Source organism: Protopterus annectens, chromosome 8.part1 (assembly GCF_019279795.1).
Source record: "Protopterus annectens isolate FY-2018-M chromosome 8.part1, PAN1.0, whole genome shotgun sequence".
In the NCBI taxonomy this organism is placed as follows: Eukaryota; Metazoa; Chordata; order Ceratodontiformes; family Protopteridae; genus Protopterus; species Protopterus annectens.
The window spans coordinates 148,165,737-148,191,632 of NC_056742.1; the positions used below are offsets into that span (position 1 = coordinate 148,165,737).

The 25,896-nt window shown below is 39.0% G+C and overlaps 1 protein-coding gene across 1 annotated transcript in view; it reads right to left on the reverse strand.

The window, feature by feature from the left end:
* Window positions 1-2,166: 2,166 nt before the first annotated feature.
* Window positions 2,167-25,896, reverse strand: part of BCO1 (beta-carotene oxygenase 1) — a 433,849-nt gene continuing 410,119 nt past the window's right edge. The window contains exon 11 of the mRNA XM_044081793.1: window positions 2,167-6,614. Within this exon, the coding sequence (XP_043937728.1) occupies window positions 6,433-6,614 (182 nt within the window). The 3' untranslated portion in view covers window positions 2,167-6,432. The remainder of the gene's footprint in view (window positions 6,615-25,896) is intronic.

Below are 25,896 nucleotides of genomic sequence, written 5' to 3' on the forward strand. Positions count from 1 at the left end.
AATGTGACTCAAGTGGTCCTGATATGTCATGTTTTATGCTATTTATGAGGCATCCTGGGATACTGTTGGTGCCCACTGAGGCTGTGTTTTTGGCCTTAGTGAGACCCGACAGGACCTGCTTCTTGTTAACAGCTGGGGGATTATTCTAGTAGGTATTTCATAAGGGGAGACAAAGGAGGGAGTGGGGGTGAAGTTTGAGTTGAATTTGTTAGCAAATTTGCTATGGCACTTTGCACATTGATGGCAGCACTGCTGACCACCAGTATGGCACAGCGATTTGTGTTGCCTTTGAGGCTTTATAGCTGTAGAAGGCTCTGTGGTTGCCTTTAGCCTGGGAGACAATTGCTACATTGTCTCAGGATGCCTATATCTACCAAGCTGGCTATGGAGACATTTGGAAATTGCATATGAGTGGTGTTCTGACCTGTACTTGGGTGGAATACTGTAGATCATGGACTGGAGGTTTTCATGGGTGCTCTCTGGGGTTAGACTCTAGACTAAGCTATATTGTGTTGAAATTAGTGCTGTTTAATGCTCAAACTAGCTGCTCTATACTTGTCTCCATGCAATGGAGGTTTCAGTTCTAAGGGAAGTTTTATTGATAAAACTTACTTTCTGGGCATTTGTGCCTGTATAGGGCATGGCTAACCTCTTGATGTAATAACACCAAGAAAGTTTGCTTGAGTATAATGCTACTACAGAACAACTTAACAAGGTCATTTCAAATATTAGGAACATTTAGGATGATGCAAAGGCAAAAATCAGCAAATAAAGCAAAAATAAAGCAATAGCACTCTAAAAGTTAACTGAAGTGCAAAACAATAAAATAAGTCCCCTAGGATGGATCAGAATTAACTCAGGACTCCCTCAGAGTGTCGCAAGGGCACCAAGCAGAGCTCTGAGAAAATGAGCAGGAGACAGTAAGTAGTATCGAAGGTTTACTCAAGTATAATACTGATTTGCTGGGTGGGCACTTAGTATTATGAATATGGAAAACAATGGGTAGGAAAGTACTTAAAAAGGTTACACAACCGACAATAGCTATAAAAGATGGGGAGGAGGGACTTTAAAAGTCAGATTATCATAAGGGGTGGAAGCCAGAGACAAAGCCTTTAAAACCACTACAAAACAAGGGTTGCAGGATTGAGAAAAAAGTCAAACTGGAGCTTTAGTCGTATTTTTAGATTTTCAGAAACTTTTAGTTTAATGACTCAGTGGGGGGGGGGGCAAACTCAAAGAACAGGGAAAAAGCAATAGCAAGGTAAAGAGAAAGGCATTGGAATGCCACTTTAAGGAGGTATATACAACTATAAAAAGTACTGAAGAACAAATCCTGGAGTAGAACTTACTATTCTGCCACTACTGCAATCCAACCATAGACTAAGGCACCAGAGTATGAAGAAATTTACCAGCAGCACTGTAATAAATGACTAAATGATGTTCAAATCTGGCAGTAGATCACAATCATGTCATACCTATGCAAGAAGGTACAAGACTGACTGAGGCCCCAGACTGGGTTCAAAGTACAAAAAGCTACCTTTTATGTGTTATTCTGCTTACGGAAATAGAACAGCAGCATAAAGTATAAACAATGCTAACATTTTACAGTAATACACAATCTTCACAGAACTGCAAATGAAGCTACAAGATGAAGGCCCCACAAAAAACTAAAAAAAAAAATGTAAACGGATAACTTTTTTGGTTAAAGCATGGACAAAAAACAGAGAAGTACAAAAATGCATCATACAGGTCACAATAAGTGTAACTTAAATATTTCAGCAGGATTTAAATAAAAGCTTTGTTTTTCAAAATTTTGACATTAGACATCTAATAACCAGTACTTTGCAATGGGTTATTTACACATGTATTGGGTCCTATGTTGGACAAACATCATAACTGTTAAAGTTTTGATTATGTGAACATACAACCGTTGTTTGGTGCAATAATGAGTGTAATGCTATATACAAACATTCTTTTTTCATGTGGAAGCACATCTTTATTTTCATGGAAAGTGAAACATGCATTTTAGAAACTTCCTTCAAATAAGTGTCACGAGATCTTGCAAAAAAAGGAAGAAATTTAGGTTAATGGAATTGTCCTGTACGGATTTCTTTAAACTGTATAATCTCAAAATGCTTTCTAGAAAAATACAGTGACACTGAATGATTTCTAGTCATATTCAGTTTTAATCAGAAAAACTTTAAAACATATGAAATACATTTAAACAACAGTTGATATTAACACAAATGTGCTTCTTGTCTCTAAAATTATTTAACAACCTATATACAGTAGAACTTTATACTGCAAGTATATGTATATACAACAGTCTGTATGTATATGAAAACTATAATGATATTTTATCAGTAATCCTTGGGTGGGCATGGGGTAATTCAAGGTTTTGTACAGAACGGCATAGTTTGATGAAAAGGGCAAAGTCTGGCCGATCAAACAGTGCAAACTGTTCACAAAAGGCCATAAGTTACTGTTACACGACATTATTAAAAAATAAATGTCTTACCTTTTTTGATGTAATTGTATGAAGGGTCTTTAATCTCCCTCTACCTCTTGTATCATCTAGGCATATCTGACTGATGAACACTGCACAGGGCATTATGTGTTTATGCTTGCATATCATTTCTGCCAAGCTATACATTTTGTATCAAAGATAACTATTGGGATTATGTTTGTAAAATACAATTCTCAATGTTAACTACAACAGATAAAAATATTTTAGTATCTTAAAAATATATAATCTTTATTTTGGAGATTATTCTCATGGAAACTTCTACATAGATTATTTGTCGCTTCATATAAAACTGAAATGATAAACAAAAAGGAAGGTGTTCATTGTTTAAAGTGTAAACTCTTAAATCAAACCATACTGGCAGGAATTTGGTTTTGATTGCAAAGTTCTACATCCCTATGGGGGAAAAAAAATGCTTTCTAAAAGCATTGTGGTGTGACAAATTTATACTAACTAAAATGTTGGTGCTGGATGTGTGTCCAAGTCTCACTTCCCACTGTTGTGGAGCTTATTAAAAACGGCCAGGAAAATAATCACAAAAACTTTGAAAAATGAGGTTACAATGTCATTTACAGAATGCATAAATACTGTGGCTGTTGTGTACCAAAATAAAATGTCTACTATTAAACTGAAAATAAACAAAATGACAGCAGAATACCATTAGTGAGTAAACCTGAACTTACTAATAGAAAAATCTTAATCTACACTCTATTATCACTTCATACTGTTTGGCTGTTTAATCAATCCTAGCGAAGTACATAGTAAAAATGGATGGTGGTGCTCATGTAAATAGTTATTTGTTTTTACTTTATTAATGTGCTTGCAAATGTATATAAAAAATAAATACAAATATTTTTAAAAATGCAGTTTCTGCCACATTTTTTAAGTCGTCAGGACTACATATGTATCCAGCTGATTATATTAGCACATTTGCTTGATTCTGACTTGCTTGAGTGAGTTGTTGAATTTTTGGTTAAGTTTTACTGGTGTTTGACATCAGTTTCTCTGTTTAGTGGTGCAGAGAATATGGTTATCTGTAGTTTTTATTTTCAGCAGCAACACCTGCAGAGATTTATGATGTTTTACTATTCTTTTGTGTATGGTTTCAGTTTTCCTTGAGGTGTGCTCAGTTTAAATGAACATCTAATTGTCTGTCCAATTAGTATGTACATTTTTGCATACTAATGACAGTTTGTGGTGTGATTATTGTTAATTAGAAAAAACTATTTTGCAGCAGCACTAGAGTATTGCAAAATCTACTTTTCAAGTTCTTTTTTTTTTGAAGCTGCAACACATTTTATGAGTACCTGACATATGAACTCCAAGTTAAGACACATACTAACCAGTACTTATAAGAGCTTGCAGTCAATATCTGCTCAGCTGTACACTGCCTCTAGAAGCCAGATGTAACTACATGTAAATAGGGAGTAAATTTGCTAAAGTGGAAACAAGGGAGTAGTAAAATGTCAGTTGTGGAGTTAATTTGTCTAAACCTATGTCAGCACATGTGTTTCGGTTGACTAAATTCTACACTACATTCCACATTGGTTTGTTGTGTCCTAAAATTATATAAAACAATATAATTTCTATTAGTTTTTACTACCCATTTACAGGCAAAAACATTTCTAACTGTAATGTTTTGATCAAAAAGCAACGTACAGCAAGGATCTCAAAAAAAATGTAATTAATCCTTATCAATTATTCACTGGTAATTTTCTGGGTTTCAGTCTGTTGAAAGAGTGTTTCTATTACTTAGCATGGTCTTTTGGCTTCTCCCAGTTAGGAGTCACCACAGCGGATCACTGGTCCGCTTATAATTGGCAGTGGATTTTTACTGTGCCAAGTTGCGAGCCTGGTGCCCGACCTTCAGAGAAGGCACACACACAGACACATGCACCTACCTGCACGACTTTTAACATTCAGTCAATCGCAGGGAGGACATGCAGACTCCACACAGAAGGAACTCCAGCCGAAAATCAAACTGGAGAGCCTCTTGTTGTGAGGCGACAATGTTATCCACTGCACCACTGTGGCATACTTAGCATGGTGCTATTTCAATTTACTAAAACAAAAAGACATATTTAGACAACTGTTAATTCAAGACTGTCTAAGAAGTGGGAAGTAAATAAACTGAAGTGGCACTGAGGTTCTTTTGGTGGAAAATTATCTTAATGAAATGTTGAGGGTTGGAGACTAACAGCCTTGTACGTTGTATAGAAAAATCTCTGAAATTCAAGAAGGTAATGTTTTCATAATTATCAAGGCATAACAACATAGGCAATTAATGTCCAATACCACTGCAGTGTGACACCATGTCATAGCCATTATTCCCAAGCAGAAGGTAAAATAAAATATGTTTAATGCATTTCAACACTTTATTTTTTGACTGAAATGAAATGATTTGCCAAAGCAATTAAATGTATTTTAAAGAAAACTGTAATGTACAGTAGGGACTAAGGAAATAGTAGTTTTATGGCTGTGCCATACTCTCTTAGAATTAAACGCGTCTTTTAGTATGACCTTTTGCTGACTTACAATAAAATACTTAAGTGTGACTTAGTTGCAGTTATGTACAAGTGCCTCTCTGTGCACATTTACAGGCAGAAACATTTCTAACTGTAATGTGTCAATCAAAAAGCAACTTACAGCAAGGATCTCAAAAAGAAATGTAATTAATCCTTATCAATTATCCACTGGTAATAGCAGCACAAGGTTAATTATCAAGGCAGTTATTTGAATTTCATACAAAATTCATATCTGAAAATGAACTCCTTGTCTAACACTACCTATGAATATTGGTCCAAACTGAGGAATAAAGAGTCTTGGCTTTTAAGTTTAAACATTTTAACTGTAAAAAATGTTTAAATGATTTATAAGCAGAAGAGTATTCCTGTGTGTCTCTTATTGTATTATATAAATAAATGCATTGTACAGCAAATTATGTACAGTCACATACGGTCCTTTCTATAAATATAATTAGCAGCAGAACTTAGATTTCTTAAGATTCAACATCAAAAGACAGAATTATAAAAATCAGAACCTCTGAAACAAAATGAGACAGCTGCAGTGACTATTACATATACACACAGGGAAGAGAACCCACACAAAAACACTTTAGATTAGAAAAGCTAACTTCGAAATAGTTCATACTAGGAACAGTTTCAGTATGATGTTCTCTCGTTATTTTACAGTCCCATATGAGTGTGTGCGTGTTTTATATATATATATATATATATATATATATATATATATATATTTATATAGACTAAATCAGGCCATAAAATACAGCATTATCATTTCCATTTGTTAACAAAAATATTTCTCCAGCTTGTGTACTATGCACAGTTCTATGAATTCTTTTTGACTGCCAGCAGGTAAATTAATCTTTCTTTCTTTGCCCAACATCACAGAAAATACCTATCCTGACTGCCTTCATCAGGCAGATTTCCAAGTGATGTGCCAATAAGTTTTTATCAAATATAATTTTACATGCTCTTAAGAAGTTACTGAGATCTGCCCTCTAGGACTAGTCATTGCACTAAAAAAGGGAAAACCAACAACTTGTAATACACAACACTTGTATGTATGCTCAGAAAAATGTCACTGACAACACTTGCCCATCCTTACTGTTTCCCTGCATCTGACGTGTCACTTGCAAAGTAGTACATTACCTTGCAAAATCAGTTTTGTTCCATGATACAGACAGACAGAGAATGGAAGAAAGCACAAGCAATCCTGCTTGAAGTCATCAAAGGTTCGACAATACATGCTCAGGTAAACACATGAGATGCAATAAAAGTAAAGAAGGCAGCAAGAGGTACATACAGGACAGGATACGAAAATTACACATAAAATAGTCAACAAACATGAGGTTCTGACTGTTTTTCAAAGAATAATACTTTTAGTCTTCATGTTTCTTTACTGATATTTCTAGGCAGGTCAGCCTCAGACACAAAGATGCCGTGGAGATCTAGAAAAATATCTGCCTTTACAGATGCCCGTGCAACTTCTTTGAATGTTTTGGCATCTAGCACAAGCAAGAAAGGAGACTTTTTAGGATCTGAAGACACAACTGATGACAAAAGGACACCTACAGGGAAAGAAAGCAAAAAGCAAAAATAAATATTTTATCAAGCTTCAAACAGGCTGTTGGACCGTTATCTGTCTTTGTTTTAGTACTTCCCTATGCAGATGTAAAGACAAGCAATGGCTTTAAAAGAGTTTATGAGCTCAGTTATAAAACTGAATATCCTTCTGAAACTGAAAACAATGGGTGAACCTTTTCAATACTCTTTATATGACTTGAAGTAAACTTCAGACACAAGCCAAATGATGGTGCAGTATAAACTCTACGCATTTAGTTTACATTTCAGCATTTTGAAAAGCCAGCAGAGCATATGCAGCAATGTCTTCATTCTAAGTAAGCATACAGCAAGACAGAATTATTTATCAGAGGCACAACTTTACCAATGTTTGGCAGAGTGAGAAAAAAATGGTTGTGTATATTATGGACCCGATTTATCCATTTTCAGAAACAACAGAACTTCCAAAATGTACTCAAACACACTGATGAGCTAAAAGTAACTCTTCAGATTCTTTTTGCTTAGTAATATCCTGCATTAAGTTCCAACAGATGAAAAATCAGCAGATGATCTAAATCTTACTGTTCTTTAGTTTTACATCAACATTAAGGAATTAAACCTGTAGGGATTGGAATGCTTTTGAGGAAATGTACTACTATCCTCTAAAAGTCATCACTACAACTGCAGTAACAATACACATATTTAATAAGCAAGCCAAGCTTTTCATACAAGGGGAGAAGGGTTACATAATGGTTAAGGTCTTTATCTCGCAAGTAAAACGTGCAGGGCTTGGATTCTGACCTCTGTTTATTCGCTAGGCTTATAATGGTGACTGACAGGTTACCTACCTATGAACCTGAATGAAGTATTCATGAACTGCACTGATAAAAACATTTCTGAGGTGGATACAAGGTACTTAAAATACTGATAGTCAAAAAGCTTGTCAAATTTCTAAGAGGTTTCCACCTTCCAAAAAGTGTCATCCATGTTTCTGATGTCTGAACAAAAGGTTCTGAGAGAAACTAAATGTACAGTACAGGTAGTCGGAACACAACAGGTTTAACTCTGCATGAACCTGAACACTCCCTGAGGTGATAGATACCTAACATGTTATTACGGACTCCCTTCTGCAGGCTGGAGAAAGGTCTGTAAGATCCAGACGGAGAGATGATAAAATCAGCAAGTAAAGGAGACTAGAATTGCTGGAACTGAATTATTCCTTAAGTCTTGGTAAGTACCTTCATAAGGTGGACACTGTTTTTACAAAATCTCATCAAGATGACACTGATATATAGACTGTATTTTATGTAGCATAAATCATAGACAGAAGTAGGTTAAAAATAAAAAAGACAGCTGGGTGCACAAGTCCTAGAATAAAAAAAAAAATGCCCAATCCTGTTAGGCACACTGGTGCCAGGACTGGAAAAAAGACAGTGTAGAATCCTGAAGACATGGAAACATTCCTTCAATGGGGTTAGACCAGGCTTGGGGGGATGAAGACCTCATGTTGTAGAAGGAAATAGTAGTTCACAAAAACTAACTGGCCAAAAAGGAGCCAAGAAGATGTTAGAGTGGACTTTGAGGGTAAGAAAGAAATTATGTATTGTTACTATTATGCAAGAAGTCCCGAATTTCCAGATAAAAGATATTCACGAGAGAAATTAATGGAAAGAAAATACTTGCACAAGAAAAACTATCAAAAGCATTAAATGCAAATTTGTGTTCACCAATACAAAAGATTCATGAAAATACATTATACAGACCAAGAAAAGTACAGTTTTGTACCTACCATAAATGTAGATGTCCGATAGGTATGCATCTGCAATCATCACATGTGGGTTGTCCTGCCTCAGGCAGCCCTTCGGTCGGCCGGATTCCAAAGTCTGGGTCCGGCGTCGGCTGATGTCGCACTTTCCCCAACGTCAGAGCGCCTGGGGTACAAAAGCGTCAGCCGACGCCATCTTCCTCAGTTTTTCTTGCCCCAGATGCCAGGTGCCCTCTAAGGAAGGCTAAATTTGGAGGAATGCAATAAATTCCAAACATGAACAGAAATATATATATGCATAAAAAAAAAAAAAAATATATATATATATATATATATATATATATATATATATATATATATATAGCAAGCTATGAGAGGGATAAGTACCCAAGAAATACCACAGAGGGGAAGGAGGGAGGGTAAACCTGACTGCAGATGCATACCTATCGGACATCTACATTTATGGTAGGTACAAAACTGTACTATTTCCTTCAAGGATGCATCTGCAATCATCACATATGGGCAGAATACCATAGCCAATCTGGGGGTGGAGGATCTATGTAAAGGATGGTGTAGCTAAAATGCCCTGCAGGACTGCTGTAGCAAAGCCTGCTCTGGATCTGGAATATAGAGGTAAATTGTAATGCTTGGAAAATGTATGCACGGAGCTCCATGTAGCAGCTTCTAAAATGTTCTTGGTAGCCACCCCTCTTAAGAAGGCTGTGGAGGTGGCGGTGGCTCTGGTGGAATGAGGTCTAATGTTAGCTGGCACAGTTTTTCCATGAAAGGAGTAACAAAAGCGAATGCAGTTTCCTATCCATTTTGAGACTGTCTGTTTTGAAATTGCCTTTCCTTGTGCACCAGCAGCATATGCTACAAACAGCTGGTCAGTTTTTCTGTTACTTTTAGTTCTGTCCAAGTAGTAGCGCAACTGTATGTCCAGAGTGTGCAGAAGATTTTCCCCTTTGTTTTGTGGATTTGGAAAGAAGGTAGGCAGGTGAATAGCTTGGTTTAAGGAGACCCTGGATACCACCTTTGGCATAAATGAAGGATTGGTTCTCAAAGAGACTCTGTCTTGATGAAAGATAAGGAATGGCTGTACTGCCATGAGGGCCTGTAACTCAGATACTCTTCTTGCTGAGGTTATGGCCAGAAGGAAAGCAGTCTTCCAAGACAGGAACTGTAGTTCTGCAGATGCTGCTGGTTCAAAGGGAGGCAGTGTTAGTTTTTCCAACACGAAGTTAAGGTCCCAAGTAGGTACTGGTGGATTCCTTGGGGATTAATGTTTTTAATTCCTCGTAGAAACTGTCTTAGGAGAGAATGAGAGAAGACAGGTGGATCAGTATTGTACTCTGCTGAAATTGCTGAAGCATGAATTTTAATGGAAGAGTAAGACAGGCCATTGTGGAGCATTTCTGCCAAATATTCCAGGATATGTGCCATGTTCATAACTGTTGCATCTAGGCCCTTTGAGGTGCTCCAGGTGTGAAATCTTTTCCATTTTGCTGAGTATGCCTTTCTTGTGGAAGGCCTGTGAGCTTCCATGATGATATCCTTCACTCTCTTGGATAGCTTATCCTGGTGATGAATCAAGGTATTTTCCAGGCAGCTAGTTGTAATGTTTTCAGGTTGGAATGCAGAGTTTTGTAATTGTGCTGTGTCAGGAGAAGCGGCCATTGTGGAAGAAGCCATGGTTTCGTCCATGACATGCTCTTTAACAATGGGTACCAGTGCTGTCTTGGCCAGTCCGGAGCTATCAGAATCAATCTTGGCTGCTCTGCCCTGATCTTCAGTAAGACCTTGGTCATTAGTGGAAGAGGTGGGAATGCATACACTGTTAGAGTTCTCCAGCTGAAAGAGAGGGCGTCCACTTTCCATGCTTGTGGATGGTATGTCCTTGAGCAGAATTTCTCCAGCTGTTGATTGTGTGGGGAGGCAAAGAGGTCTATGTCCGGTCTCCCCCATGATTGTGTTATCTGATGGAAGATGTCTGGGTGCAGCCTCCATTCGTGTGCATCCATGATGTTCCTGCTTAAGCTGTCCGCCAGTATATTGTCCTTTCCTGGTACAAACTGGGATTGCAGCTGTATATTGAGTGTCAAGGAAAGTTCCCATAGATTCATCACCAGTCTGCAAAGAGGGTAGGAATGGGTGCCTCCTTGCTTGTTTATGTACCACATAACTGTAGTGTTGTCTGTCCTTATTAGCAGGTGGCCTTGATGTAGAAATAACTTGAAGGCCTTGATAGCATGTATCACTGCCAGCATTTCCTTTTGGTTTATGTGCATGCGTAGCTCTTTTTGTGACCATAGTTCTTGAATGCATCTTCCCTCCATGTGCGCTCCCCATCCGTGGTCTGAAACGTCCGTTGTAATGGTTTGGCTGGCTATTGGTTTGCTGAAGGGCAGACCCCTGTTTGACTGGCTTGCTTGAGCCCACCACAGAAATTCCCTTTGAAGGCATGGGATGAGTGGTATCAAAGTTTCCAAGCTGTGACTGTGCTGAGTCCATAAACTCCTTAGGTACCATTGTAATTTCCTCATATGTAGCCTTGCTTGAGGAATCGGAAGAATGCAAGAAGCCATGTAACCCAGGGCCTGCAGGATTTTCCTTGCAGTCAGCTGAGTTTGTCTTGACAGGTTTTTAAAATAATCCGGTAGTTGGTTTTGCTTTTCTTCTGTGAGGAAAGCCATTTGGGTGGTTGTGTCTAGATCCGCACCCAGAAAAGTTATTCTTTGGGATGGTACAAGTCTTGACTTGTGAAAGTTGACTGTATATCCCAAGGCCTGAAGAAGGTAGATGGCATAATTCAAGTGTTTTACCAAAATTTGTTGGCTGTCCGCTTGTATAAGGCAGTCGTCCAGATACGGGTATATTTGCATCCCCTGAAGTCTGCAGTGTGCAATTACTGATGCCAGGCATTTCGTGAATACTCTGGGCGCAGTAGATAAGCCAAAGGGCAATGCTGAGAATTGATAGTGCTCTGAACCTGCAAGAAATCTGAGGTGTCTTCTGCAGCTTTGTCTGATAGGGACATGCAGGTATGCCTCCTTGAGGTCCAGAGTTACCAGACAAGACCCCTTGCCCAGCATGGGAACGAGTTGCTGTAGAGTCAGCATTTTGAATTTTGGCACAATGAGATAAGTATTTAGTGCGGACAAGTCGAGAATAGGCCTCCATTGCTTTTCTTTTCTTGGAACAAGGAAGAGTCTGGAATAAAATCCTTGGCCTTGTTCTGAGAGAGGAACCTTTTCTATTGCTTTCATTTTCATTAAGTTGGAGATTTGTTTCAAAGCCTCTGCCCTTTGGTTTGGTGGCTGGTCTGGCATGCCTTTTCTTTTCAGTAATGTGTGGAAATGGAACCTGTATCCTTTGTTTATTATTTGTAGTGTCCATTTGTCCCTTGTAATAATGTGCCAATTTTCTGAAAATAAGGAGAGATTTCCGCCCAAAGGTGCTTCCAATTGAGCCCTGGTTGGCGGTGTCAAAGTAAAGTCATTGAGTCTGTCCTTGTGCAGCAGTTGTAGGCCCTGCACTACCTCTCTGGTTGGGAGGCTGCCATTGACGTCCTCTGTAGGAGCCTCTAGCTTGCCCTCTACCTCTGGCACGCCTGTTCTTGCCTCTCTGAAATCTGTCTGTGTCTGGAAAGGACCAGTTCTTGGAAGGCCAATTTCTACTGAATCTTGGTGGTTGGACTTGCATAAAATCTTTGACTGTTTGTACAGTTTTTGCCTTTTCTTCAAATTTCTTTAAGACCTCCTGAACAGTGGAGCCAAATAACTTTTGCTTTTCCAGTGGAGCATCCAGAAGCTTTGCTTTAACATGGTCTGGCAGAGATTGTTCCTTCAGCCAAGCATGCCTACGTATGACTGCACCTGTCATAGCTGACCTACATGAAGCTTCCAATGCATCATAACCACACTGCAAGAAATGGTTGCTAACCTGTTGAGAGTTATGTACCAGATCCTGAAGTGATTTGCGATCTAGGGGTTCAGGTGAAGACAGTTTTTTATGCAATTCATCTAACAAATACTCTTGGTACTGTATCATATGAAATTGGCAGTTTAAAGCACTCATAGAAAGGGTAGCAGAAGTATGCACTTTTTTACCCCATCGCTCTAAAGCCCTGGACTCCCTTTCAGAGGGGAGTGGATTTTTTGTAGTGACAGCTGCAACCCCTTTAGGGCCCTGGGAAATAGTTTCTGGGTCAGCAGAGTGGGCCTTGTAAAGGAAAAGATGTGATTCCGGTACCCTGTAGTACCTATCTGGTTTGGCAGGAGTCGGAGGGAGAGTGTCAGGGGTTGTGCTAGACTCAAGAGTACACATCATCAATGACATTCAAAACAGGGGGAATAGCCAAAGGTCTATGCTGAGGCAAATGCAAGAAGGTCCTTAATCTCTTCCTGGAATCAGAGAATTCCTGGCCCTGCCATTGGAAATGCTCCCTCATAGTGTGCAGAGTTTCCCCAAAGACAGTTCTTCAGGAGGGGAGGCCAAAGGGATAGATTCCTCTGCAGCAGAATCCTCGTAGGCCGAAAAAGCCTCCTCCTGGTAGTCCGAGAGAGCAGAGCCATCAGAGGCCTCATCTGAGGAGAGGAGATCAGAGGGCTCAACCCTGGGCCTTTTTTCTGTAGGAGGTTGAGAGGCCCTGTCCGGATGAGGTTGAGAGCCCCTAATGAGTGAAATAAGGTCCTCTGCTAGACTAAGGATCTGAGAACCTGTAGTGGGTCCCTGGGGGATAACCCTGGGAGGCATAGATTTTGAGTGTTTAGCAGCTTTGGCCCTAGAGAATGCCTTAATAGACATGGATGCAGGAGGCCTGGCTGCACCACGTGCTGGTGTAGTTTTGTCTAAGGGAATGGTGTCGGAAGGTTCCTGGACACCAGATTCCAGTGGAGATTCAACAACCGATACAGTAGTGGCCTCTGGGGCCGAGGTTGTCGGTTGTATGGTTTCGGTGGACGGAAGTACCAAGGACTCGGTTTCAGCTGAGACCGAGACACTCACGGTAGGCCTGGCCGTGGTTTCAGCCGAAACCGCGGACCGCGTGTGTCGGTCCTTGTCCTTCCGTTTCTTTATTAAATGTGAAGTCGGAGTCTCCGACGGCATTTTGTAAGCAAAACTAGCCCCAAAAAATTCCTCTGCAAACTCCGACTGACGTCTTAGAGTGCGTCGGTTGAAGGAAGCACAGGCGGAACAGGCCGAGACGTCGTGGTCTGGGCCTAGGCAAGGTAGGCAGTAAGAGTGGAAATCCTTATGAGGTATTTGTTTCCCACAAGTTAAACAATTATTAATTTTATCTGACATCGGCTGAGGCAAGAAAGAGTCCCCAACGGGGTACTTAGCTTTTGAAGTCTTCGGTTTAGCTGAATTACAGGAGCTGGCCGACCGGCACTTGCGAACTGCTTCTGCTTCGGGCACCATGCGGCAAGAAAGATTGAGGAAGATGGCGTCGGCTGACGCTTTTGTACCCCAGGCGCTCTGATGTCGGGGAAAGGGCGACATCAGCCGACGCCGGACCCAGACTTTGGAATCCGGCCGACCGAAGGGCTGCCTGAGGCAGGACAACCCATATGTGATGACTGCAGATGCATCCTTGAAGGACATCTTTGGGCCGTTTGGAAAAAGAAGGTACTGAGGAACTCTGAAAACAAACAACAAAATCAAGAGATTTACGAAAGATATAAAAAAGAAACATTGACATGGAAAAAAAAATATGATATGATGTAGTATTTATTCAAAGGAGAAAGTCAAACTAATTAATACAAAAAAGCTGCTCCAAAGACACTTGAAGAGAAATACAGGCAAAAGCAACCAGATATGGAAAAATTCACAATTCAAAAAATAAGATCACAAAGGGAGAACATAGAAAGTACAGTTTTGTATCTACCATAAATGTAGATGTTCGAGTGTTCACCCTGCTGCAGTCATCACACTTGGGTTATCCTGTCGTCAGGCGGTCCCGCAGTCGGACGGATTTCCAAAGTCTTGAACGGACGTCGGTTGCTGTCGCCTCATCCCTGACGTCAGTGCGCCAGGGGTACATATATTGCAACCGATGCCATTTTCTTCAGTTTTTCTTGCCCCAGAAGTCAGGTGCCCCCAAAAGGGTGATCAGAATTAGTACCAAATGGTGTGAACACTGCACAAACACAAAATCCCTCCAGCTATAAGCAAATACATCAGTAAGGCATAGCAGAGATTTAGCCAGTAGATCAGAGGGGATGGAGGGAGGGTAACCTGGACTGCAGCAGTGTGAACACTCGAACATCTGCATTTATGGTAGGTACAAAACTGTACTATGTTCGTCGTGTTACCCTGCTGCAGTCATCACACTTGGGTTGAATCCCAAAGCTAAGGTAGGGGGGAGGTATCATAGAGGGTTAGTGGAGGCAATGAGGCCCTGCAGAACTGCAGTGGCGAAGCCCGTCCTGGACGAGTAAAGAGGTAAGTGATGGTGTTTGGTGAAGGTGTGTACAGAACTCCAAGTTGCAGCTTCTAAAATTTCTTTTGTAGGAACCCCCCCGAGAAAGGCTGTAGAGGTAGCTGTTGCCCTGGTAGAGTGGGATCTAATGGTAGGAGGAACTGGTTTCCCATGATGGGTATAACAGAACCGTATGCAATGGCCTATCCATTTAGAAATGGTTTGTTTGGATATAGCCCTCCCTTGAGAAGCTGTAGCATAGGATACAAAGAGCTGGTCAGTTTTTCTGAAAGCTTTAGTTTTATCCAAGTAGTAACGAAGCTGCCTGTGAATGTCCAAGGAATGCAAGAGTCTCTCACCTTTGTTCTGTGGATTGGGGAAGAAAGTGGGTAGGTGGATGGTTTGATTTAAAGCTACACTGGAAACCACCTTAGGCATGAAGGAAGGATTAGTTTGTAGAGAAACTCTGTCTTGATGAAAAATGAGGAAAGGTTCCACTGCCATTAGTGCCTGTAATTCTGAGACTCTCCTAGCAGAAGTTATTGCTAGGAGCAGGGCAGTCTTCCAAGATAGGAACTGAAGGCCTGCAGAGAAGAGAAAGCTGGTTCAAAGGGAGGTAACGTTAGTTTTTCCAGAACAAAGTTGAGGTCCCATGTTGGTGTAGGAGCTCTTCTAGGTGGTCTAATGTTTTTTGCCCCTCTGAGGAACTGCCTTAGAAGAGGATTTGAAAATAAAGGTGGATTCGTGTCGTAGTGAGCTGAAATAGCTCAAGCATGGATTTTAATTGAGGAGAAGGAAAGTCCTTTGTGCAACATCTCAGCTAAATACTGCAGAATGTGAGGCATATGAGGCTGAGTTGTGTCTTGGCCTTTAGCTTGGTTCCAGGCAGAAAAACTTTTCCATTTGTCCGAGTAAGCCTTCCTGGTGCTTGGCCTCCTGGCTTCCAGAATAACATCCAGAACTGCTTGTGAAAGAGGAGCTGGTTGGATGTTTTAATAGATTTGCCATGCAGCCCGGTTTAAGGTTTTGAGCTGGCTGTGTAGAATCTGCTTGTTTTGTTGTGTGAGCAAATGGGGTATTTGAGGCAATATCCATGGTGGGCTGTGAGCCATATTCTTCAATAGCGGGTACCAGTGCTGGCGTGGCCAGTCTGGGGCTATGAGAATCAGTCGTGGTTTCTCCTTTTTGACCTTCAAAAGAACCTTCGTGAGAAGAGTTAGTGGAGGAAAGGCATATGCTGTCAGGTTTTTCCAACTGAAGGAGAGAGCGCCCACTTTCCAAGCTTGATGGTAGAATGTCCTTGTACAAAATTTTGTCAGTTGGTAGTTTTGAGGACTGGCAAACAGGTCTATATTTGGAAGGCCCCATTTTTTAGTTATTGTAAATAATTGTGGGTCTAGTTTCCACTCGTGGGGATCTTTGATGTTTCTGCTTAGGTCGTCTGCCAATGTGTTTTTCTGTCCTGGCAGGAATTGAGCTTGTAACTGGACTTGGTAGGCCAGAGCTGTGTTCCATAAGGTCATTTCTTGCCTGCAAAGAGGGTAGGAATGTGTGCCCCCTTGTTTGCTTATGTACCACATTACTGTGGTGGTGTCTGTCTTTATTGCAAGTTGTCCTGGATGTAGTAGATCCTTGAAGACTGTCAGAGCTTTCTGTGCAGCTAGCATCTCTTTTTGATTTATGTGCAGTTTTCTTTGCTCTGCAGTCCATAGGTCTTGAATGCATTGTTCTGCCATCTGTGCCCCCCAGGCATAGTCTGAAGCATCTGCTGTGATAGTTTGCCTGGTTGGGGGCAAGGTGAAAGGCTGACCCTTGTTGAGGTGACATGCCTGTGACCACCATAGAAACTCCTGTTGAAGGCAGGGAATGAGAGATATCACTGTGTCCAAGCTGTGGCTGTGTTGAGACCATACGCTTTTTAGGTACCACTGTAATTTCCTCATATGCAGTTTTGCAAATGGTATTATCAGAATGCAAGATGCCATGAAGACCAAAGCCTGCAGAATTTTTCTTGCAGTTAATTGGTTCTTTGTTGCCACTGTCTTGAAATATTGAGTCAGCTGTAGTTGCTTGTTTGGTGTAAGATAAGCCTTCTGGGCTGTTGTGTCCAAGCTGGCACCCAGGAATTTTATTTTTTGTGAGGGTACTAGTTTTGACTTCTTTTCATTTACTGTGTACCCATGACAATTTAGCAGATGCTTCACAAAAGCCAGATGATGTAAGAGAATGTCTTTGCTTTCTGCTTGGATGAGGCAGCCGTCCAGGTATGGATATATTTGAATTCCTCTTTGTCTGCAGTATGCAATTACTGGTGCCAGGCATTTTGTGAAAACTCTGGGCGCAGTAGATAAGCCAAAGGGCAGTGCAGAGAATTGATAATGGGTTGAACCTGCAATGAAACGGAGGTATCTTCTGCAACTTTGTCTGATAGGGACATGCAGGTATGCCTCCTTGAGGTCCAACGTTACCAGCCATGCTTCCTTGCCCAACATGGGAAGTAGCTGCTGTAGTGTTAGCATCTTGAATTTTGGAACTTGTAAGTGTTTAGAATTGAAAGGTCCAGAATTGGTCTCCAAGCATTGTCCTTTCTGGGTACTAGAAAGAGCCTTGAGTAAAATCCTTGGCCTTGCTCTCGAGTCGGTACTTGTTGAATGGCTCTCATGGCCATGAGAGCTGTAATTTGTTTTTGTGCCTCTGCCCATTGATTTTGTGGCAGGTTTGGCATTCCTCTTTTCATTGGCAAGGTGTGAAAGTGGAATCTGTATCCTCGTAAAATTATGTCTAGGACCCATTTGTCCTTTGTGACCATGTGCCAGTTGTCTGCAAAAAGTGTTAGTTTTTCCCCCAAGGGGGCTGACGAGAGTTTTGTCTGGCCAGCTGAGGTGCAAGTCATTGAGTTTAGCTTCTGGTGGGTTGAGACCTGTCTTCTCCTCCCTTCTGGGTTGAAGTGCCTCACTGGCGAGGTTTATACTGGGCTTGTGGTTGTCCTCTGCCCCTTGGGCGCCTGTATTTACCCCTCTGAGGTCTGTCAGTGGCAGGAAAGGACCAATTTTTTGTTGGCCAGTTTCTGCTGAAGCGAGGGGTTTGTACTTGTAGGAAATCTTTGACTGTCTGCATTGACTTCGCCTTATCTTCCATTTCTTTAAAACTTCTTCTGCTTTAACTCCAAAAAGAACATCCTGCTGTAAGGGAGCATCTAGTAGTTTTGCTTTAACATGATCAGGCAGACTTTGTTCCTTTAACCAAGCATGCCTATGTATAACTGATCCAGTGACTGCTCTGCAGGAGGCCTCCAAAGAATCAAACCCACATTGTAAGGTATGTTTGCCCACCTTCTCAGTGGCGTGCAACAAATCCTGTACTTCTTTCAATTCAGATTGTTGAGGGAGGGAGGTTATCTTTTGTCATCATACTACAGAAGATTACCTATAAAAATTCAATTAACATGAAAGGTATGTTGGAAAATAAGCAGGGAGGGCCACAAAATAAAGGAAGAAAAGGTACCTTTAAATGTGGCCGATGCAAACAATGCCCTTATATTTTTAATATAGATAAATACTATTTGGAAAGTAGAAGAAGATGGGCTTATAGTACTGATTATCACAATTGTGATTCCAGAGGAATAATTTATTTAGCAGTGTGTAAAAAATGTGGTTCCTTTTATATTGGAAAAACTGAAAGAATGCTCAAGAGAAGGATATACGAGCACATATATGAAATTTCAGTCAATAAAGAAACAATGCACTTTTTAAGAACCTTAAAAATTGTCCAGAAGCTGCTTTTGGATTCATGGTTTTGGAACAAATTAAAACCAATATTAGAGGTGGTCCTTGGGAAGACACGATAGAATTTAGGGAATTATGGTGGCAGGTATCCCTACAAGCAGACCACCCCCTGGTTTAAATGAATTTATTTCCATCAAACCTTTATTAAAATTAAGGTCTGCCAAATTGTAAAGATGAAACAGGCACTACCTAGATTCGCCATGAGATGGCAGTAATCAATTGAGAGACAATGGGGCTGGATGCAGAATGAAATTCATTTTTATTTATTTTTTACTACATTTTTTAATATATTAAATGAAATTTTTAAAATGGTAATAGGGTACTTATATATAATCTGTAATGAATTTTTAGCGTAATTTATAATTTACATTTGATATACATACTGAATGGTTTTATAATAACTATCAATGAGAATTTGGTTTTAAGTATTTTTAATTAATTTTATTTGATTAATTGATTATTTAATTAATGGAACTATATATAACAGGTCACTAATGGATTTGTCATTCATCTGATGAAGTCTTTAATACAAAACGAAAACGCTTGTGGATATTGATATTAATTGGCGTTCATGTTGCTGTGATATTGTGCGTCTTCGTGTTTCTGGACTTATAATAAAACTGGTACGATTCAACCAGAATTTCCTATCTGCTTGTTTTTACTGCTTGGTTTTTGTGCAGAAGCTTGCAGTACTTCGTTTCTTTTATCTGGTTGTTTTACTGTGGGAGAGATGGAGGCGATCGTACCTGGGGAATCCAGGGGGCCGGACGAACTGGGCCAAAGTCAGAAACTCATTGGACAACTCACCGAACTGATAGACCTACTAACCCCTTTAAGCCAATCCCTGGTAGGGATTTACCGGAACTTAGCTCCACGTCACGTAGTAGGAAGCGGAAGTAATGCCTTGCACCACGACGACCAGAGGGAGCTTATTGGCGTCTTGGAAGACGTCGGCGATCCTAGGGAGACGAGTAGTCCAACGTTTAATCCAGCTAATACTCCAGGAGTTTTCCAAATGGGTGCAAATGGTTCTACCAAAAGCGGAGAAACGAACCCTGAAAAGGGAACGACTAGGTGTGACATTAGAGCTAAAACAAAAGGTACTGTACACAATTTTCCCAACAAAGGGGCTATGGACATCAAAGACTGGCTTAATGTGAAATATTCTTTTAAAACTAATGCTGATTCAAGTAAAACTGTCGGCGGTGGGGACTCGTACAAGACAAAACTGGATAACCTATACAAATTAATGGTTAAATACAGAACATATTGTATTGAGAATGAGTATTTGAATGAATGTATTCAAAGACAGATAGTACCGAAAGGATTACAGTTATACAAATTTCCCAATAATGTAACAACAGACTCTGAAATGTATAATGAACTGATTGAATTATTTAATAAATGTGGTCTTGACATGCTTAGACTCATAATAAAGGATAATATTAGATGTCAAGAAGCACTTCAGAAAGAAATAAATGAAATAGATCGACAAATTAAGGATGATTTGATTTTTACCATTGAGGAAGAAAAAATTAATTATTTTAAGATAAGAGATGATGTTGACAAAAAATGTAGTGACCTGATTAATAGGAAAATGAATAAATTACAAAGAGATGTACAAGATTATAAAAATAAAATAAGTTACCCTAAGCCTCATTACAACAATTATAATAAACCCAGCCATGAAACACCTGGGGTTGAAAATGAAATGAATGAATTACCCTTACATGAAGTAGTACATAACTATGACAGAGATTACCCCCCTCTCCGTAGATCAGAGAGATTGCTGAATAGGAACAACACCCATGAAACAAATTTTCAGAGGAACAGGTGGAGAATGGGGAGGGGAAGGGGGAGATTTTAAGGAATCACCACCCAGACCCCCCCCCCCCCGTTAACAGCATAGATGTTGTAGGGGATGGAAATAAGTATACTTTTAATAATTTCACTATATACAACTTTAGTAATGTAGAAATTAGAAAAGAACATTTTTTACTATTTTCAAAAGGTTTTAAATTTATTCCTTATAAAAAAGGAGATATTACTAGAAGTTTATTGGACATTAAACTTTTTTTGAGAAAAGTTAACCTAAATATCTTGTTTTCCAATAATAAAGAGAGATGGGGGAGAATTAAAGAGGAAAAGTATTTTTAACCCCCCAATACATCCCCAACTGAAAAATCTTGAAAAGGTTTTAGAAATGGAAATAAGAAAAGAATATAACAAAATAGGTTTTAAAGAAAACATAAGTAAGGAAGAAAAACAAATTCCGTATGAAATAAAAAGTGACTCTAATCTTAGAGTCATGAAACCAGATAAAGGGGGTGGGGTTGTATTTATGGATAGCATATTATAGGACAGCAAAATGCACACCCTCCTATGGGACGATAATAGATGCACACGTAGATAGAACAAAACTCTGAGAACAACAGTGGTCACAGAAACACAGAACTTTAATGAAGCTTTCAGGCTCTCAACCCTTCATCAGCATTACACAATATACAAATTTACATCATTTAAATAGAGGAACAATTAAAATCACATGATCAACCAGCCAATGAACTTTTTTTTAAAAAGTTATTTAAAAGAGAAATGTTTAAAACATAAAAATATGTACAAATAATGTGTTATACATAGTATATCATTTTTAGTAGTATTTTATAAGTTATTTAGTTGGCGTTTAACTAGTATTGGTTTTATACTAGTAGTGTTATTTAATCCTGGTGGATTTTCAGCCTGTAGTCTTATTATCCACTCTAGTTCTCTTGTTTCTACAAGGTTATTTATATCACCCCCCCTCAAACCCACTTGTATTGCATCTATACATCTGAATTTAAAAGTATGTGTATTGAACTCATGTATGTGCTTATATAGGGCATTAGTCTGTATTTGTCTGTTTATTTCAGACCTATGTTCAATTATACGGTCTTTCAACCTCCGATAGTCTTCCCTACATAAAATGCTTGACAATTTACACAAGTGGCAAGGTAGATAATCTTTGTGGTATTACAATTAGCATTAACATGAAAATAAAACTTCTTATGCGTTATGGGGTGTATAAAAATATTGTCCCCTTCAAAAATATCAGCACAGCAGGTGCAGTTATAGCATTTGTAGGTCCCTTTGTTACTATAACCAACATTGTGCCTTATGTCAAAATCCTTATAACACAACATGTTTTTCATGCATTGGTTATTTCTATAAGCAAAACTAGGTCTGGATCCTACTATATCACTTAACTCTGGCATGGCCATAAGTATAGGCCAATTTTTATATATTATGTTACTATTGTTACTAATTTGATTAGAGTAACCTGAGAAGGTTGTTATATATCTTAATCTAGTGTCCTTCTTTTTAGTAGGCACTAAATTACCATTATCTGCATCTATATTCTCCTCTAAAAATATTGGTTTATAGCTTGTTTTCCTACCATCAACTATCATATCAATATTTTTCTGTATAATAGTCTCAGAGTATCCACTTCTTAAAAATTCAGCTTTCATTATGGATGTCTCATTCAAATATACCTGCTCTTCTGTTGTTAATCTGCTTATTCTAATTAGTTGTGACTTAACTATACTTTTGAACACATGTGGGGGGTGCATACTATTACTATCTAGATATCTTATTGTATGCACATCTTTTATGTACCATAGTATGTATTGTTTCATCCTTTTTATACACTTTCACATCTAGAAATACAATCTCATTGGAAGATGAACACATTTTAAAGTTAAAGAATTGTGTAATGTTATTGATATATGTGACAAACAAGAGAAGATCTTCCTCTGTACCATCCCATATGAAAAAGCAATCATCTACGAATCTAGCATAGCTTTTCACATGTATATTCAATGCATGCTTATTACTCAAAATATATTCTTTCTCCCACTGAAACAATACAAGATTTGCAAAAGTATTAGCAACAGATGTACCCATGGCAACTCCTGTTAGCTGTTTATATGGTGTGCCATCAAAAATAAAAATATTGTTAGTCAATACTAAGTGAAGAAGAGAACATATATTTTCCACATCTCGAGGGTGTTTGTTGGTACTAGACAATAACAACCTTCTAATGGCTTCTACTCCATAGTCAATAGGAATAACAGTGAATAGTGATTCTATGTCCAAAGTTACAAAAATAAAGCTGGGGAAGCTGTTGTGTACCATAACTTAAGCTTCCTTAAGAAATGTGTGCTATCCTTCACTATGCTTCCACATTTAGGTAGTAGTTCAGATAAAGTAATTTGTAAATATTTGGATATAGTTTCGTTATCCAGCCCTTACCTGAGACAATAGGTCTCGGGGTTTCTAACAACTTATGTATCTTCGATCCCGTATATTTGGGGATCTTTGGACATGGTGTAGAGAAGTAGTTGAATATATCAATTGATATGTCATTACTTATTTGCATATCATAAATAGCCATGTTAACTTGTGTTATACAATTTTTACTTCTTGAAGTGTTACCTTCTTAAATGTATTAGTGTCAGATAAAAAACTGGAAAATCTACTCATATAATATACTCTGTCCATTAAAACCACAGCCCCTCCCTTATCTGCTTGTTTTATTATTACATCATTATTTCTTTTCAGGTCTTTGAGAGCTAGATATTCTTTATAAGTAAGGTTGTATTTCATCTTAGTCTTAACACATTTACTAAACAGAGATCTCAATTCTGATTCAACAATATTAATGAATGCTATGATAACTGGAGATAATTGTGGTATAAACAGACTTAATTTTTACAACTGCCATTACTTTCTACAGAATTCTTAAAGATTAATTTTAGCATAAGACTTCTAGCAAAAGTCTTAAATCTATAATAGAGTTTACCACATCGTCCACAGCAAAGGGAATGAATTTCAAACCTTTGCTTAAAATAGACAACTGTTCATCTGGTAAAATGTTATTTGTTAGATTTAAAGTACCTTGTTTTATTGATGGCTTCCCATCTATCTGCGTGGCTTTTGTTGCTTTTTCTGGGACTGCTGTATTTCCTTTTTGTCGCTTGGGTCTGAGGTGAGTTTTCCACTGCAGTTGGCGTTATACTTTCCGTATATGCCTGCTTCACCAGGACCCTTTCTGGTTGTTGCAGGCGAAACGGTAAAAAAGTGGAAATATCTGTTTGCCTTTTCTCTTTTGGTTCCCGGTGTTGCTCTGTCATCAACGGCACTTTTGGTGCATGCAGGGTTACATTTTCCACAGCCGTACTAAGTAGTATCACCACATTGGATCCTACCGGACGCTTACAAGCTTCCTTCTCATTTACCTTTTCGATATTAGCTCTTTCAGCTCCTTGTTGTTGCGTTACATGCGTAGCATTTGGCTCGCGTCTTCGCTGATTGGTTGAATTCTCATTGGATATGCCCGGCAGGGCGAAGTCGTCCAATCGATCAAGCATTCTCGTTTTCTCCTTAGTCGATGGGGCGAAATAAGGCTGTTGCTTATGTTTAGCGGTTTTTGCTAAATATTTAAACTCAGTTTTCGGCCAAGAAAATATATGTCCGTTTTGATAATCATCTATGTCCCTTTGAAGTTTACGCTTTTTAATTCCAATCTATTGTCAAGTGACTGCATTCTTTCAATGAATGCTTGATAAATACCATGCGATGCTTCACTTTTAAGTAGTATTGAAACATCTTTGTCACATTTTTCTATTTCTTGTAGCAAGGTTTTTTCAGTGTCTTCAAAGAAGCTGTTCATAAGCTTCATATAGCTTGCACTCAATTCTAAATTGAGCTGCTGCCACTTAACAAGAAGCTCCTCATAGGTATTACCATATGAGGGCATTTTAAGCACACGCAGTCCTCTTGGTACTATGCCTAATTCGAGATATGCTAGAAAACTAAGTCTCTGCCATTGCAGCTGCTTATAGCTACTAACCTTCTTTTCCAAAACATTAATTAAAGCAGTCAAATTAGTAGTATCCTCAGTTGTTGCAGTCTTTTGAGGATCATTGGTAGATGGTTGATCTTGTAGTAGCGGATTGTTCATTTTAATAAGAAGTCTCTTAATGGACAAAGCCATTATCAGATGTTAATATAAAAGTTAGTTGTAAAAGGCTGGTTGAATCTCCTCTTAAAGTGTTACCTGTAACACTAAGCAAGCGAAGATAAAATTACTGAACACGTAGATAGAACAAAACTCTGAGAACAACAGTGGTCACAGAAACACAGAACTTTAATGAAGCTTTCAGGCTCTCAACCCTTCATCAGCATTACACAATATACAAATTTACATCATTTAAATAGAGGAACAATTAAAATCACATGATCAACCAGCCAATGAACTTTTTTTTAAAAAGTTATTTAAAAGGGAAATGTTTAAAACATAAAAATATGTACAAATAATGTGTTATACATAGTATATCATTTTTAGTAGTATTTTATAAGTTATTTAGTTGGCGTTTAACTAGTATTGGTTTTATACTAGTAGTGTTATTTAATCCTGGTGGATTTTCAGCCTGTAGTCTTATTATCCACTCTAGTTCTCTTGTTTAAAACTGAGTTTAAATATTTAGCAAAAACCGCTAAACATAAGCAACAGCCTTATTTCGCCCCATCGACTAAGGAGAAAACGAGAATGCTTGATCGATTGGACGACTTCGCCCTGCCGGGCGTATCCAATGAGAATTCAACCAATCAGCGAAGACGCGAGCCAAATGCTACGCATGTAACGCAACAACAAGGAGCTGAAAGAGCTAATATCGAAAAGGTAAATGAGAAGGAAGCTTGTAAACGTCCGGTAGGATCCAATGTGGAGATTCTACTTAGTACGGCTGTGGAAAATGTAACCCTGGATGCACCAAAAACGCCGATGATGACAGAGCAACACCGGGAACCAAAAGAGAAAAGGCAAACAGATATTTCCACTTTTTTACCGTTTCGCCTGCAACAACCAGAAAGGGTCCTGGTGAAGCAGGCATATACGGAAAGTATAACGCCAACTGCAGTGGAAAACTCACCTCAGACCCAAGCGACAAAAAGGAAATACAGCAGTCCCAGAAAAAGCAACAAAACGCCACGCAGATAGATGGGAAGCCATCAATAAAACAAGGTACTTTAAATCTAACAAATAACATTTTACCAGATGAACAGTTGTCTATTTTAAGCAAAGGTTTGAAATTCATTCCCTTTGCTGTGGACGATGTGGTAAACTCTATTATAGATTTAAGACTTTTTGCTAGAAGTCTTATGCTAAAATTAATCTTTAAGAATTCTGTAGAAAGTAATGGCAGTTGTAAAAAATTAAGTCTGTTTATACCACAATTATCTCCAGTTATCATAGCATTCATTAATATTGTTGAATC